The sequence below is a fragment of the Helianthus annuus genome, chromosome 12, assembly GCF_002127325.2.
Source record: "Helianthus annuus cultivar XRQ/B chromosome 12, HanXRQr2.0-SUNRISE, whole genome shotgun sequence".
Lineage (NCBI taxonomy): Eukaryota > Viridiplantae > Streptophyta > Magnoliopsida > Asterales > Asteraceae > Helianthus > Helianthus annuus.
The window spans coordinates 157,651,349-157,665,319 of record NC_035444.2 but is presented as its reverse complement, the minus strand read 5'-3'; the positions used below and the strand labels follow the sequence as shown (position 1 = coordinate 157,665,319).

The following is a 13,971-nucleotide window of genomic DNA, read 5'->3' as shown; positions in this document are numbered from 1 at the left end:
TTATTAATTGTGTATTAATATTTGTTTAATATTATTATTTATTTAATATTATTTATTTAATATTATTATTTGTTTATTAATATTTGTTTAATATTATTATTTATCTAATATTATTTGTTTAATATTATTATTTATTTAATATTATTATTTATTTTATATTATTATTTATTTAATATTATTTATTTAATATTATTATTTATTTAATATTATTATTTAATATTATTATTTATTTAATATTATTTATTTAATATTATTAATTGTTTATTAATATTTGTTTAATTATTATTATTTATTTAATTATTATTAATTGTTTATTAATATTTGTTTAATTATTTTTATTTATTTAATATTATTATTTATTTAATATTATTTGTTTAATTAATATTATTATTTGATCAACGTGCAGAGATGGATTTATCCGATGAGGAGATTGAGCATATGGAGGCTGAGGGAGAGGTGGGGGACGAGGAGGAGCCGGCATGTCCGTATCTTCAGTTTCCGATGGGGTCACGGGCGAGGGGGAGATGCGCTAGGTTGCGCACCATAGAGATTGGGGAGCATGTAGGGATAGATTGGGAGCTGCTGAGTACCGTGGGGGAGGTCGAGCGGGCGCGTGATATAGTTGGGCTAGATACTCCTTGGTCGCGCCTATTTGAGTTAGCGATGGAGGACTCGTACCCTGAGCTTACGGTCGAGTTTCTTTCCACGTTTACATACGCGCCGCATCCGGCGGATTACGTGGAGGACCCTGCTTTTCCAGTCCACGAGGTTACATTCCGTCTCGCCGGCCAGGAGTTTGAGATGAGTGTGCGGGAGTTTGCTGTCCATACAGGTTTGTACACTGAGCCTGAGCTTGATACTGATTTATATACGCAGGCGGTTACGATGATGGACAGGCAGACGCTTATCAGTTTCTGGAGGGCCATTTCCAGGGCTCCCTTTGGGAAATCCTGGCAAAAGGCCACCACCATTAGAGACCCCTTGTACCGATACCTGCACCATGTTATCGCGTCGACTATCGTGTCGCGGGGTTCCAGCAAGGAGAAGGTCAACCTCAGTGACCTTTTCTTTCTATACTGCCTACTACGCCGCCAGCCCTGCGATCTAGCAGCCAGCCTGGCAGATTACTTTTCTACTGCATACCACCGGCAGCTCCGCGGGTTTCTTCACACTGGCTCATTTATCACCGCTATTGCACGCTCGTTAGGGATCGTGCCCGAGCATGATCCGCTGCTGTCCGATCCGGTCCCGTCATCCAGGTTGGGCCGCGCGTCAGTATCCGCTATGCAGATCACCCGTACCTTTGATGTCGGTCTGAGGTTCAGGGGTGCTAACGGGCTGATTTGGCAGCCGGAGGTCATCCCGGTTGTTATTGAGGTGAGGCCTGGATTGTTAGCCCCTCCTGATGTTCAGCAGGCCGCTCGGCAGGCTCAGCTACAGGCTCTGGGCATCGAGCAGCCTGAGAATCAGGCTCAGCCTCAGGCTCAGGCTCAGGCTCAGCCTCAGCCTATGTTCGAGGATCCGGCGCAGGAGGAGCACGTCGAGCAGATCCCGGTACCACCTGTTCAGCCAGCTCCTGAGCCGCCACAGTACCCGCAGCACGTTTACGCTGACCTGCCTCCGGCAGCGCGTGAGGTGGCTCGGGACTTCGACCGGCGCCTCAGACATCAGGGCGCACGAATTGACTGGATCGTCCAGACGCTCGTCGATCTACGGGAGCTCGCTGGGTTGCCTCCACTACCCCTCCCACCGTCCCCACCGCACGAGGATTAGTACATTACTTTGTTTGTTTAGTGTTTTATTATGTATTATGTACTCAGTTGTACCTTTTTGTTGTGTATTGTATGTACAAACTGATATATATATATATATATATATATATATATTGCAGTTAATCTTCTATTTACATCACGTTGGTTCTGGATTGTTTACGTTTAATTCTTATGGCTTTCTGTACATTTTATTTAACGTGTTCGTTTAATTTAACAAAATAAACAACGTTAAGAACTTATATTATACACATTCTATAAAAATAATGACGTAATGACGTAATTATAAAACAACTATGAATTATATGTAATAAAACTAAAATAAAATATTTTTCCTCCAAAAATCTCTATCAAACTAATTCAACCAAAAATCCCTACCAAACTAACCCACAACAACCTCAACCAATCTGTTTAAAAATGCACATCCAAAGCGCCTCGCTATGGCCAAAGCGGGACGCTTTGGTCTTGGTCAACAGACAAGGACTGACTACCAAGCATTTTTAAAATATGCCCTTAGTTTTAATAAACATGACTATTTGAACATTTGAGTATAATTAAAATTTTAAATGATCCTAGAGTTAGGAAATAAATCGTAGTGTTCTAATAGAGGTTATGAATAATGATTACTTAATTCATTTTCAGGTTACTTAACGCAATTAGTATTTTCGATAATAATAAAAATTATTTTATGTTATTTTATTCTCATTTGCATTTTTTTTGAATCATCCAATTTTTGACCCAATAAAATTTACCCTCTATACGACCTAAGTCCCTATATTTTAACTGACCCGAATTTTGCTACCCGTAGCAAAAACTTATGGATCCGTCACAAGTGACGCATATAGCAAAGTTGAAATAAGAGCACTCGATGACATCGCCTAACTCCGATATCGCCCATAGAGCTTTTACTGTCTTTGCTCAAAATTAAACAAGGCAGCTTGGCTCGGCTTGAGCTCATGCTCGAAGTTAAACGAGTCAACGGGCCGAGTCATGAGCTGAGCAGAGCTTGGCTCGGTTACAAAATGAGTTGGCTCAGCTCAAATCATTTCAAATCGAGATTTTTTAGCCAGTTTTCTTCTAGCGAGATAAGAGCCGAGTTGCGAGGTTATTGAACCCACCGTCAACCAAGTCCACAAAAGCCACCAAAATATCTAGAAATTACAACAACACACTTCTTTTGCGCGGGAAATATTTCGATTGCTTCAATTTCCGTTAGGTTTTCACTTTTCACATACTCACACACAAAATTTGGTATTTGAATCTGCAAAGATCAAAAAACCTCGAATTCGATCGATTACTCGCACTTTCCTTTTCGAATCAACTGTTAATTGCACAGATCTATGGACGTTTCATCTATCAAAAACCTCTGTCGACATGTAAGTTTAATTTGCTCTCAATTTCCGTATCAATTTGTTACAGAATAATTTTAGTTATAATTTTGATTTCCGAACAAATTGTTTCAGTTGATTTCGTCGGCTATTCAACGGTGCCGGACGTCCGGTGAACTTTGCCGATTAACCGTCAGTCTGAAATCGTATCCACTCGCTAGTCCTCCATTAGTTCGGATCTCAGGTACTTTGCTTTCTCTGTAGATGTTATGTTAAACCTAATTTAAGCTTAAAATACGTATGTATGATAGATCGAGGATAGAATCATTAGATTTGCACTTGTTAGATCAGTTACTTTGTATGAATAATTGATAATTCATTATCATCTGTGAGATTCTGTGTTTTTGACGTTAAATTGTTCACGTGTTCATGCGTTAGCTACTTAGTTTCTCTTCTGAATCGGTAATTAGTTCATCTGATACGTATTTAAAACTAGCTGATAGTATATTTTTCCTAATTTTGCTTAGGTGATTATGTTGTTGTTTCATGGAGATCCGTGTACTGCATGCTGTAAAGGTGTGATTGAAATTGATTAGCCTATATTTATTGTGAAACGAGTTAAAGTACGTATGTATGATAGATTGCGCATAGCATTATTGAACTTGCATTTGTTAGATCAATTACTTTGTATGATTATTATATGTACGATTTGTGTTTCCTACATCATATTGTTCATGTCTTAATGCGTTAGCTGCTTAGATTCTCTTTTGAATCGGTAATTAGTTCATATGATTCGTATTCAAAACTAGCTGATAGCATTTCTATAATGTACTCACGGTGATTATGTTGCTGTTATTAATGGAGATCTGTGTATTTCATGCTTTAAGGTGTGAATGAATGTGATTAAATCTATATACATTTGTTAATCAAGTTAACTGATCAAAACCTTTAACAATGTTCTGAACCTAGGTTTTATCTTGTTAGCCGTTTGGCTTTAAGATTACTTGCTAAATATGATGCCAAACTGGCTATTTGTGTGATTATGTCTTTTTTTTATATTTATTTTTAACGATAATTATGATATGTTTGTTTGGCTACATGATATGACTAGTTTCTGACACGGGAGTTGGAAGCTGCTTGGAGGAGATTCAGGATGTGGAGCATCTAAGTGATTCAACGTTAAATGACTTACACGGTAAGAACTCGAACTGGCAATATATGCGATCTTCTTATCTAAAAGAATACAAACTGGTAGGTTAACTTATTGGTGGTGTAATATTGTTAAGCAGAGGTCAAGAAATCTTGATATGGTTTTTATTCTGGTTATGATGTTAATGTGTAAAAATGATCTGCTTTTGAATCTTCAATGCAAAATTTTGTTTTATCTTAGGTTTTTTACATTTTGCTTGTTTGGACACATCCTGAAGCTTTGCTTCGATAAGCAATAGGGATGAGATTTTTTACCGAAATACCGGTACCATACCGGTACCGTACCGATGCCGTACCGTACCGATCATAAACGGTACTGGTATCGGTAATAGATTTTTTGAAATTCGGTATCGGCAAAAAACGGTATCGGTACCGGTATTTTTCGGTAAATACCGGTATTAATACCGAATTTAATAATGACCTTATGTATTTTGCTATTATCTTAGATCCCACTATGAAGTTATATTTTCTAGAACATTGTTTTACAAAAACCAATATCAAATTTCTTTTGTTTGGTTATTTTTAATCAATTATGATGATTTTTTAGACATGTTGGAATTTGGATGTTAAAAGTCGAACCCATGGATGTTTACCTTTTGATTTTTTTGACTACTTAATGTGTTTACCATTTGTTTACATTCCTATATATATTACTCTAGTTCAATTAATAATGGATGGATGTGTTGCACATGAAATTTATTTAGGTAAAACAATGGATGACACCAAAGCGGTACCAATATGGTAAAGTACCGAAATACCGGTACCGATACCGGTACCGTACCGGTACCGAATCTATAAATACGGTACGGTAATCGGTATCCACATTTACTCAATTTCGGTAACGGTATTTACGGTATCGGTACCGGTACGGTATCGGTATCGTACCGATCTCATCCCTAATAAGCAATCAGGATGCACCAAAGTTTGTAGCTAAGTAATCTATCTAGGCATGATTCTACTATGCCATGTGTCCACAGTCGAACTTATCACGCCCTTTGGTGTTAATCATACTACACATTACTCATTACCCTGTCATTTGTTTTAAAACACTAACGGAGTGCAGAAGTAAGTGGTTAAGTATTCTTTCAGATCATTTTTTTCATTTTTTTTAATTTTTGAAATTCTAACTTGAAACTCGAGAAACCACACAGTGTTATTAAATTAACCAACTAATGAGCAGCTTTGGTATGCTATGCAGATGGAGTTATATCAATTGCAACAACCAGTAAGTATTGTTCACTTACAAACTTGATGTTACAAAACTTGCACTTTCCCGGTTCTTGTTAGGCTTAGTTGTCATTTAATCTCAACATATGATCTGTATATATGTAATCAAAGTGGCTTCTTGCATCATTACATGTAAATATGTAATGTTTTTTTTTTTTTTTTTTTTTTTTTTTTTTTTTCTAATTGGGGAACTGAAGCATTTATTTTCTGTATACACACCATATTATTAGCATGGGATGCCTTGATATACATCACAATCAATTTATTAGTTTTGATACACTATTCACCTACATGTGTTCTAAAATAATATAGATATAGAAGCCTGTCTAGTATCATGATAAGAAACTCTATTGCTAGAAGAAGCTTTATAAAACTTAATAATGAACAAAATCAGTATTTTCATTTGTTTATGAAATTTTATATCTGTTGAATCATTACCTAATCTTCAATATAACTAGACTGCTCTTATGATTTTACCTGTGTTAACCTTGATTAATTAAATTTCAGTAGAACAGGTTTTGACAACGTTACCTTGCTGTGAGGTTTACGGTACTAGATTAATACTAGGCCACTTCAAAAATATTAACTAGTGCATTGTATAGTTCACAGCTTATCGATTGTTCCATTTTGTTACGGTTTTGTGTTTTCAAGATATAATAATGTGTTTTAAAAGGATTGTGAGACTTCTTTGTTAACTGAGCTTATTTTTTTAGTGTTATTTGTATTCTACAGGTGCTTGTGATACTGAAATCTTTCACTACAGTATAGATCTTAAACAAAAGGATCGCTCAAAACGGATAGCAAAACTGCCCCTAAGCTCCAAATCTGGTGCAACATTCAGGCATGCATATCATCCAGAAGCCATTTAAGTTGATTTTAAAATCGTCTAGACGTTAATTTCTTGAATGTTTCTTCCAGTGGGTCTGAAGTATCATTCTCAACTTTTCATAGTATTGATTCTCTACAGGCAGATATTAATTGCTTTTTCCAAAAGGTTAGGTGTCCCATTTTTTTCCTTTGTGTTTTTTTTTTCTAAGAGCCGGTGTTTCTAGTTGTATGGCCTATTATTATATTATTAATTTTTTATGTATGATCCACAGATGCTGGTTATGAACATTCCGGTAAGTATTCTTTCAAATTCTTTAAGACTGTATTAGAAACCTATCTGCAATCATTGTTCATTCTTGATTTGGAACGATTTCATGGTTCTAGAGCAATTAGGTAAATAGCCAAGTGTATTTTTATATATTATTATCAAATGAATCAGACATGAAAATGTGCCAAGTTTCATGGTATTAGGGCCAATCTAATTAGCTTATCCAATATCCATTATCAAAATGCACAACCCTGATAGCCTAATAAAGATTTACATATTTATACACTATTCATTTTGCCGTTAACATTTTATCATTTATGCCGATACCTACAGATTCAAGTGGTGGTGATAAACTTGTAGTTGATATATTTGTCATGACTACATGATTTTCTTTTCTTTTTTCCAGAAGGTTGGAATTGAACTCATTGTTGACAAGGGTAAATTTGCTGAGCATCAATGTGTGAATGCTATAGTGGCAAATGAGTGCATTGATTTACCATCAGAAGAAAACGATGCATGTCTCAAACCAGGCCTTATGGATTATGCTCTCAAGCATGGGAATCAGAAAAACTGTATATGCTACTCTTGCTTTCCAACCAGGTAAGTTTTAAACAGATAAAATATTGCTATATTAGTTGTGTTGTATACCCAACGGATCATATATTAAGAATTAGATGTAATGGGTCTACATAGTCTCTATTTGGATATCGAAAAGCTCATTTCCTGCTTTTGTATCCTTATTAGTAGAGGTAGCAATCTGGGCGGGTCAGGCAAAATGGGTATTTGTTTGAATTTTGTAACAGGTTTGACCCAAAAACGTTTGTTTGTCCTTTATACTTGATGTTTATGTATAGTTGATGTGTTTTAATATGATTACATAATAAAACTAAAAAAATACTACTCCCTCCGTCCCATTAAAAGTGTCATATTTTGAATTTTCAAAGTCTTTATTTATAAACTTTGACTTTAATTATATATTTTTTGTGTTATATAAAACTTGGTGAAAATTAACCTGATAAAAATACTTGTAAAACACACTCAAATCATATAACTTTCATCAAGTATTATCTAACACCAACACAATTATTTAAGGTCAAAGTTTATAAATAAAGACTTTGAAGATTCAAAATATGACACTTTTAATGGGACGGAGGTAGTAATAGAATATCGAGAAATAAACGATAAGCGATAATCATTTAAATATACATCGGGTCACTTTTGAGTTCTGATATGTTCAACCCATTTGACTAGTTCCGTTTTTACCAAGTTTTTGAGATTTCACCCTTTGACCCATTAGGGGTAATTCATATTGGTTCTTCATATATGTAGAGGTATGTGTACATACCGTCTTCCATATAAGAAACTTATACTAAATTTTTGCCTAGTACAGGATTGCTGTTCTGACTACAAAGTGACCATTACTAGAATCATAATTCCAAAACATATTTAATAATTAATAATCGGTGTATATAGTATATACATATATGATGTTTGTATGGTTAAGTCTTCTGACTTGTTGCACTCTTGATTTTGTTAGGGAACACCTGAAAACTGGAAGTGGGGTGGTCTGCAGAAGTAAAAAGAATACTGAAACAACGATAGAAGCTGTGGTTGTAGTTAGTGAATTACCAGAGTTGATTAATCCATCTTGTTCCAGAGTGTATGGTAGTAAAACAGAGGTCCGTCCTCCCTCCCTCTTTAACGTTTTTTTCATAAAGATGGCAGGAGGGTTGGGTTTGGTGATGGGTCAAGACGTATTTGGGTTGAAATGGGTCATTTTTCGTTCGGGTCGAAACACAGCAGGCTGGGTTGGACAACCTGCAAACACTTTTGTCCATTCAAAAAGAAATCTAAATAATTAGTGCATTAATCATGATTACTAATACAATGTTATTACAATAATGATCTTTTTCTTGTAAAAAATGATTTATGAGGCTGTATGCATTGAAATAAACTTTGGGCGACGGACAATGTGTTTCAACTGCTCATCCCATTTGTCACCATAGTTGTCAATAGCGGTCGCGATGGGCTATAGCGAATAGCGGAACGTATAGGTCGAAGGTCGCTACAGGATATGTAGCGATAAATAGCGGGATTTCAGTTTTTTTACAATATAAATAGCGATTACATATAGCTATAAAATAGCTGGATTTCAGCTTTTTGTTAAATATACATGTAAATAGCGTATTTACCAGGGTATTTTGAGATAATATACATACAATTTTTTTCTAGTGTATCGCTATTTATAAAATAACGCCCGCTAAGTATCGCTATTCGCTATGTAGCATATATGTACCTTATCGCTATTTGTCGCTATTCGCCATTAACAACTATGTTTGTCACATTGTTCTTTTCACTATTTTTTTTTACTCGTTTGAGTTAAAAAAAACCACAGCCTAAACTGATCTGTGCACAAATAGGTTGAAATTGTGTCTCTGATTGTACACAAGATCTGTCTTCGACTAAATCTTGGAGAGTTTTTCATAATTTATCTTGCCTTTAGTTTTTCCAGAAGTTTTGATGACTACATGCATTGCAGGTATTATACTACAGTGACTTCTCACTTGGCCTAATTTCTCAACCATTACTTACTGCATTAAAAGGCATCAAGTGGAAAAGATATGGGCTTAGCATTAAATGCATATCGGGTGAAGATGGTTGTGCATTTATTGAATGGGAGGATTTGCCACCAGGTTGTCATATCGACATTGCCATCCACTGTCACCACAACCAATATCCATCATTTCTTTCCATACAGTTATTTTTTTGGTAATAGTTATTTTTCCTGATGACTCGGTTTAGAGGTGAAAAAAGGGCCTGGCTGGTTATGGGTCAAAGCACTAGTTTTTCGTATGTGTCGAGTTGGGTTGACCATGAAACGTTTGTCCTTAATTTTTTTATAATTAAGTAGTTAAAAAATGATTACATAAATCTTATTATATATAAATCTATTTATATTTTTTTGAGTAAATTGCCAAAATCGTCCTTAAGGTTTGGGCATATTTGCTTGTTTCATCCAAAACGACTTTTTTGCCATTGTCATCCTTGAGGTTGGCAATTTATTGCGGCTTTCGTCCATCGAAAAATGGCAATTTATGGCAAGAGTTCAAACTTTTTGGATGAAAATGGCACCTCCGGGACGGAAGTTGCCAAAGTGGCCAGACCTCAGGGACGAAAATGGCATTTTAATCTTTTTTTTTTTAAATGATTTCAGCACATGTTGTCTTGTTTGACCCGTTTGACCCTTCAAGTATTCAACTGTATATATCAAAAAGTGTTTAATTAAAAAGAAAGCAAAACACTGTGTATTATTAATCAGAAAGAAAGCAAGCCATAATGGTTAACTTTTTGTACTTTCTTTAATTATTATTTTGTTTTTTGTTATATAAAATTTATGTAGAAAAGGCGAAACACCCTCATATAAGGGCACATGGAGTTTATTTAACGAAGAAAGCTAACACTGTTTGTAACTAATTAAAATTGTTAAACTTTAGCATACCAGACAGTGTTTGCAGTAAATGGATTGTAGGGACGGTATCCGTAAGTTTGACCATCATGGGACAAAAATGTAAAAAACTCATTTTAACTCTTCCCATTTAACCCATTATAATACCCAATTATAAGTTGAAATGGTCAAACACAAACAGGATATGGTATTTTTTTTTTTTTTTTTTACTTTTTGAATGTTAATTATTTCTGCATTTTCTTAATGTATACCAAGCTCAATCTGCCTCAAGCAATTAAAAGTACTGTTGACAGAAATCTTGCTAAAAAAGCTGTGAAGCTTGCATTTGATGACCTAAAGGAGAAAAATAATGGAGTTCTTCTCAGTGCACATGCAGTTAAGGTACACCCAAATTCTGTTACTTTTTTCTTTATGGTTTAATTTTAAATTACCAACTACATTAAAAAATAGCCTTCAATTCTATTAAAAATTACAAGTTTACAAAATGAAAATGTTATCCTTTAGAAGTTATTAACTTTAAAAAGCAAAAACTTTCCAAAAACATTCAACTGGTGGTTAGTAATTTTTGGAAGTTATGTCTAGCCAACATTTTTAAAAAAATAAATACATTATGAACTATTAGTTAATAGTAGTGATATTAGTAGCAAAACCCTTTATAATTTGGTTTCAAAAGTTTTCTTTAGCACCAGCAACAAATATAATAAAAACGAGGTCAACCAAGTATCATTTGGTTTTGTCTCTCAAATGGGCTGGCCATATTGACCTGTTTATGAGCGAACCATAATCGAAAGCTACATGATTAATATTATTAGGCGAGAATCGTGGGATAGGACGAATATTAGAGCATAAACACAAGCAAATGTAAAACACGTAAACCATAAACATTAAGGCATAAACACAAGCAACCGTTGAGAGAATTTTGAAAGGTGAAGTTAGAGAGTAAAGTACACGAATGATCCCTGTGATTTACGAAATTTTGAATTTGGTTCCTAGCTTTTCAAAAGTACACAGATGGTCCCTGTGGTTTGCATTTTGTAACGCATTTAGTCCCCAACATTTTCCAAAAGTACATGGATGGTGGGGACTAAATGCGTTACAAAGTGCAAACCACGTGGATCATCTGTGTAGTTTTGGAAAGATAGGGACCAAATCCAAAATTTTGGTAAACCACAGGGACCACTTTACTCGAAGTTAAATCTATAGTCAACATTTAACCTTTTTAGTTGTAAGCTTAAATGAGTTGGTGGGTCTAAAACTTGTTAGGCAGCTCAAGTTTATGTGGAATTTCTTTTTGGGAATTTCCACCCTACGAAAGGCAACGTTTTCTTTTATTTTCTTTAGTAAAATGTCATTTTCGTCCCTGAGGTTTGGCTAGTTTTGCAACTTTTGTCCAAATGTTTGTTTTTCCGCATCTAGATCCAAAAGGTTTGAAATCTTGTCATTTTCATCCAGCTCGTTAACTCCATTCATGTTTCTCCGTTAAGCCAGAGGTATTTCCGTCTATTTTGTTAACTTAAGGGGCAATTCGGTCTTTTTCACTTTATGTACAAGCATTTAGCATAATGTACAAGAATTCAAACTACCTTAACTAAACAAAAACAAGTAGGTAAAAAGACAAAAATACCCCTGAATTAACGGAGAAAAAATGGATGGAGTTAACGAGCCGGATGAAAATGGCAAGATTTCAAACCTTTTGGATCAAGATGCAGAAAAACAAACCTTTGGACGAAAGTTGCAAAACTGCCCAAACCTCAGGGACGAAAATGGCATTTTACTATATTTTCATTCTAGTCCATAACTTCATACATAATATTACTCCAACCGTCCCATTAAAACTTTTCTGGAATGTTTCAAGGCTAAACATGATAATGTCAATATTATGGATCCATAATTTATGTTTGATACCATAGCGCCTATGACATAACTTTTTAACAGCCGATGTGTTGGTTAATTTAGATTCGAAGTTATGTCCCAGACCTCGCGAAAACAATTGCAGGCCTCATCTCAACTTCTAATGACTCTAAGTTTAAACAAGAATGTACTTCAGTACTTGGCCTAAATTCCCATGATGCAATATCTATTGAGGATAACATCAAACAGAAGCTTTTTTCAGTTATAGACCGCAACGACAGAGAACCTCAAACTAGGAAAATGAAAGAAAGCGAGCATCTTCTTTTTAATGATGATTGCTTCGAAGAACCAGATTTCTTGTATGAAGATTACGAAGACGAGGAGAGTCTTTCTGCTTTTGATATGTGAGATTGTCGTTGATCATGTTGAGATTCATGAGGCATGCCTTAGTTTATGAGCTACATTCTGGTAATATTATGCTGCTGAGCATCGCTTAGATATAAAAGATTATTGGTCATTTGATGCTTATTATATGTTGGTCTTAGTTGCCCCATACTAAAATATGGGGCGTCCTAGTCAAGGGTTCGAGCCTCGCCTCGCCTAGAGCAAAAATGTTCTAGGTTGAGTGAGGGATTTTACCACAGTGTGCCTTCGAACAGTGGGTTTCCTCTAAGATGGTGGCGGGCTAGGTCACCAATGCCATCTGCGTTCGGGGGTGTGGATGGCCTTTTGCCATTGGGTTTATGCAGGTGATCATGCTTTTGTTGTAAAAAAATATTGTTTTTAGTCACATCAACCGGTTAAGCCAAATGATAGCATTTTTTTAGAGTAAACTGCCATTTTGGTCCCTGTGGTTTGGGCAGTTTTGCCATTTTAGTCCAAATCTCAAACTTTTTAAATCTGGGTCCCTGTGGTTTGCATTTTGTTGCCATTTTAGTCCAAAACTCAAAATCTCTCATTTTTTACTGTTTTAAGGTCCCTTTTTTGTCTTTATCTGTAGGGGTAGTTTGGTCCATTTAATTTTCATCAAAAGAATTTCTTTATTAAAAAACCCCCCCAAATATAAATACCCCTAAATTACATCATCATCTTCAACCTCCCAATATTGAAACCCTAACCGGCCTTTTTAAACGTCTTTGTACTGATCATCATCACTTGGTTCCAAAAGAACACATGTCTTGGGCGGTGACATCTGCATACACCAATTCGGTGATGCTTCCACCGCTTTTCTCGAATTTCCCATTTTACAAGAAGCCCTAATTCCAAAAATCTCAGGATACTTCAAAGCCAGATGCCCAGATGGTAGTTGACTGTTAGACGGGTCAGAATCTCCCGACCCACCACCAACAAGATCCACGGGTCGTTTTTTAGTGTTGTTGTTGTGTTAGGGTTTCGCGTTTGTTTCGGTTTCGATGTGTGTTTGTTTTGATACTTGGAGTGTCGGTGTTGCTCTCTGCTGTTTTCTGGTTGCCGCCATTTTTTAGTGATCGAGATCACGAGGATCTGGATCTGGATTCGCATTTTAAAGGTTAGTGGTTGTTGATTTGGATCTGTTTGTGATCTGGTTGTGGTTAATTTGGTGCTAAAGTAAGTGAATTGTGTATGTTAGGGTTTAATTGGATTAATTTGTTTAGATTTGGTTGTTTGTAGGTTTGGATAACTTGTTGTTTAGTTTGTATCATCGGTGAGTAATTGGATATGATTTGCTGCAGTTAGGGCTTTTGATTGAAAACAGTTAACTGTTTAGAAGTAATAATGTTGGTTTGAAGTTTTAGGGCTTCTGCATTTTCTGTTTAGTTGAAGTAATTTTGGTGTGTATGTTTGGGATATACATGAATGTATGGCTGGATGAATGGATGTTGGTATGTTGAAGATGATGATGTAATTGGTCTGCCATAACAAAGGGGTATTTATATTTGAGGCTTTTTTAATAAAGAAATTGGTTTTTTGAAAATTAAATGGACCAAACTACCCATGCAGATAAAGACAAAAAAGGGACCTTAGAACAGTAAAAAATGAGAGATT

At 35.5% G+C, this 13,971-nt stretch overlaps 1 protein-coding gene across 4 annotated transcripts; it reads left to right on the top strand.

The window, feature by feature from the left end:
• Positions 1-2,873: 2,873 nt before the first annotated feature.
• LOC110896041 (type 2 DNA topoisomerase 6 subunit B-like) lies at positions 2,874-12,474 on the top strand. Of its 4 annotated transcripts, none has more exons than XM_035980480.1 (12): positions 2,874-3,145; positions 3,233-3,341; positions 4,209-4,292; positions 5,487-5,531; positions 6,266-6,374; positions 6,452-6,527; positions 6,634-6,654; positions 7,036-7,229; positions 8,167-8,308; positions 9,169-9,362; positions 10,356-10,476; positions 12,052-12,474. In XM_035980480.1, the coding sequence occupies exons 1-12, from the start codon at positions 3,110-3,112 to the stop codon at positions 12,352-12,354; spliced, it is 1,434 nt and encodes a 477-aa protein (XP_035836373.1). In that variant the 5' UTR covers positions 2,874-3,109; the 3' UTR covers positions 12,355-12,474. The 4 variants fall into 4 exon arrangements, with proteins under 4 accessions (XP_035836373.1, XP_035836374.1, XP_035836372.1 ...); XM_035980479.1 differs by having other exon boundaries at positions 2,875-3,145; positions 10,350-10,476; XM_022143464.2 differs by having other exon boundaries at positions 2,876-3,145; positions 5,505-5,531; positions 10,350-10,476.
• The last annotated feature ends 1,497 nt before the right edge of the window (positions 12,475-13,971 follow it).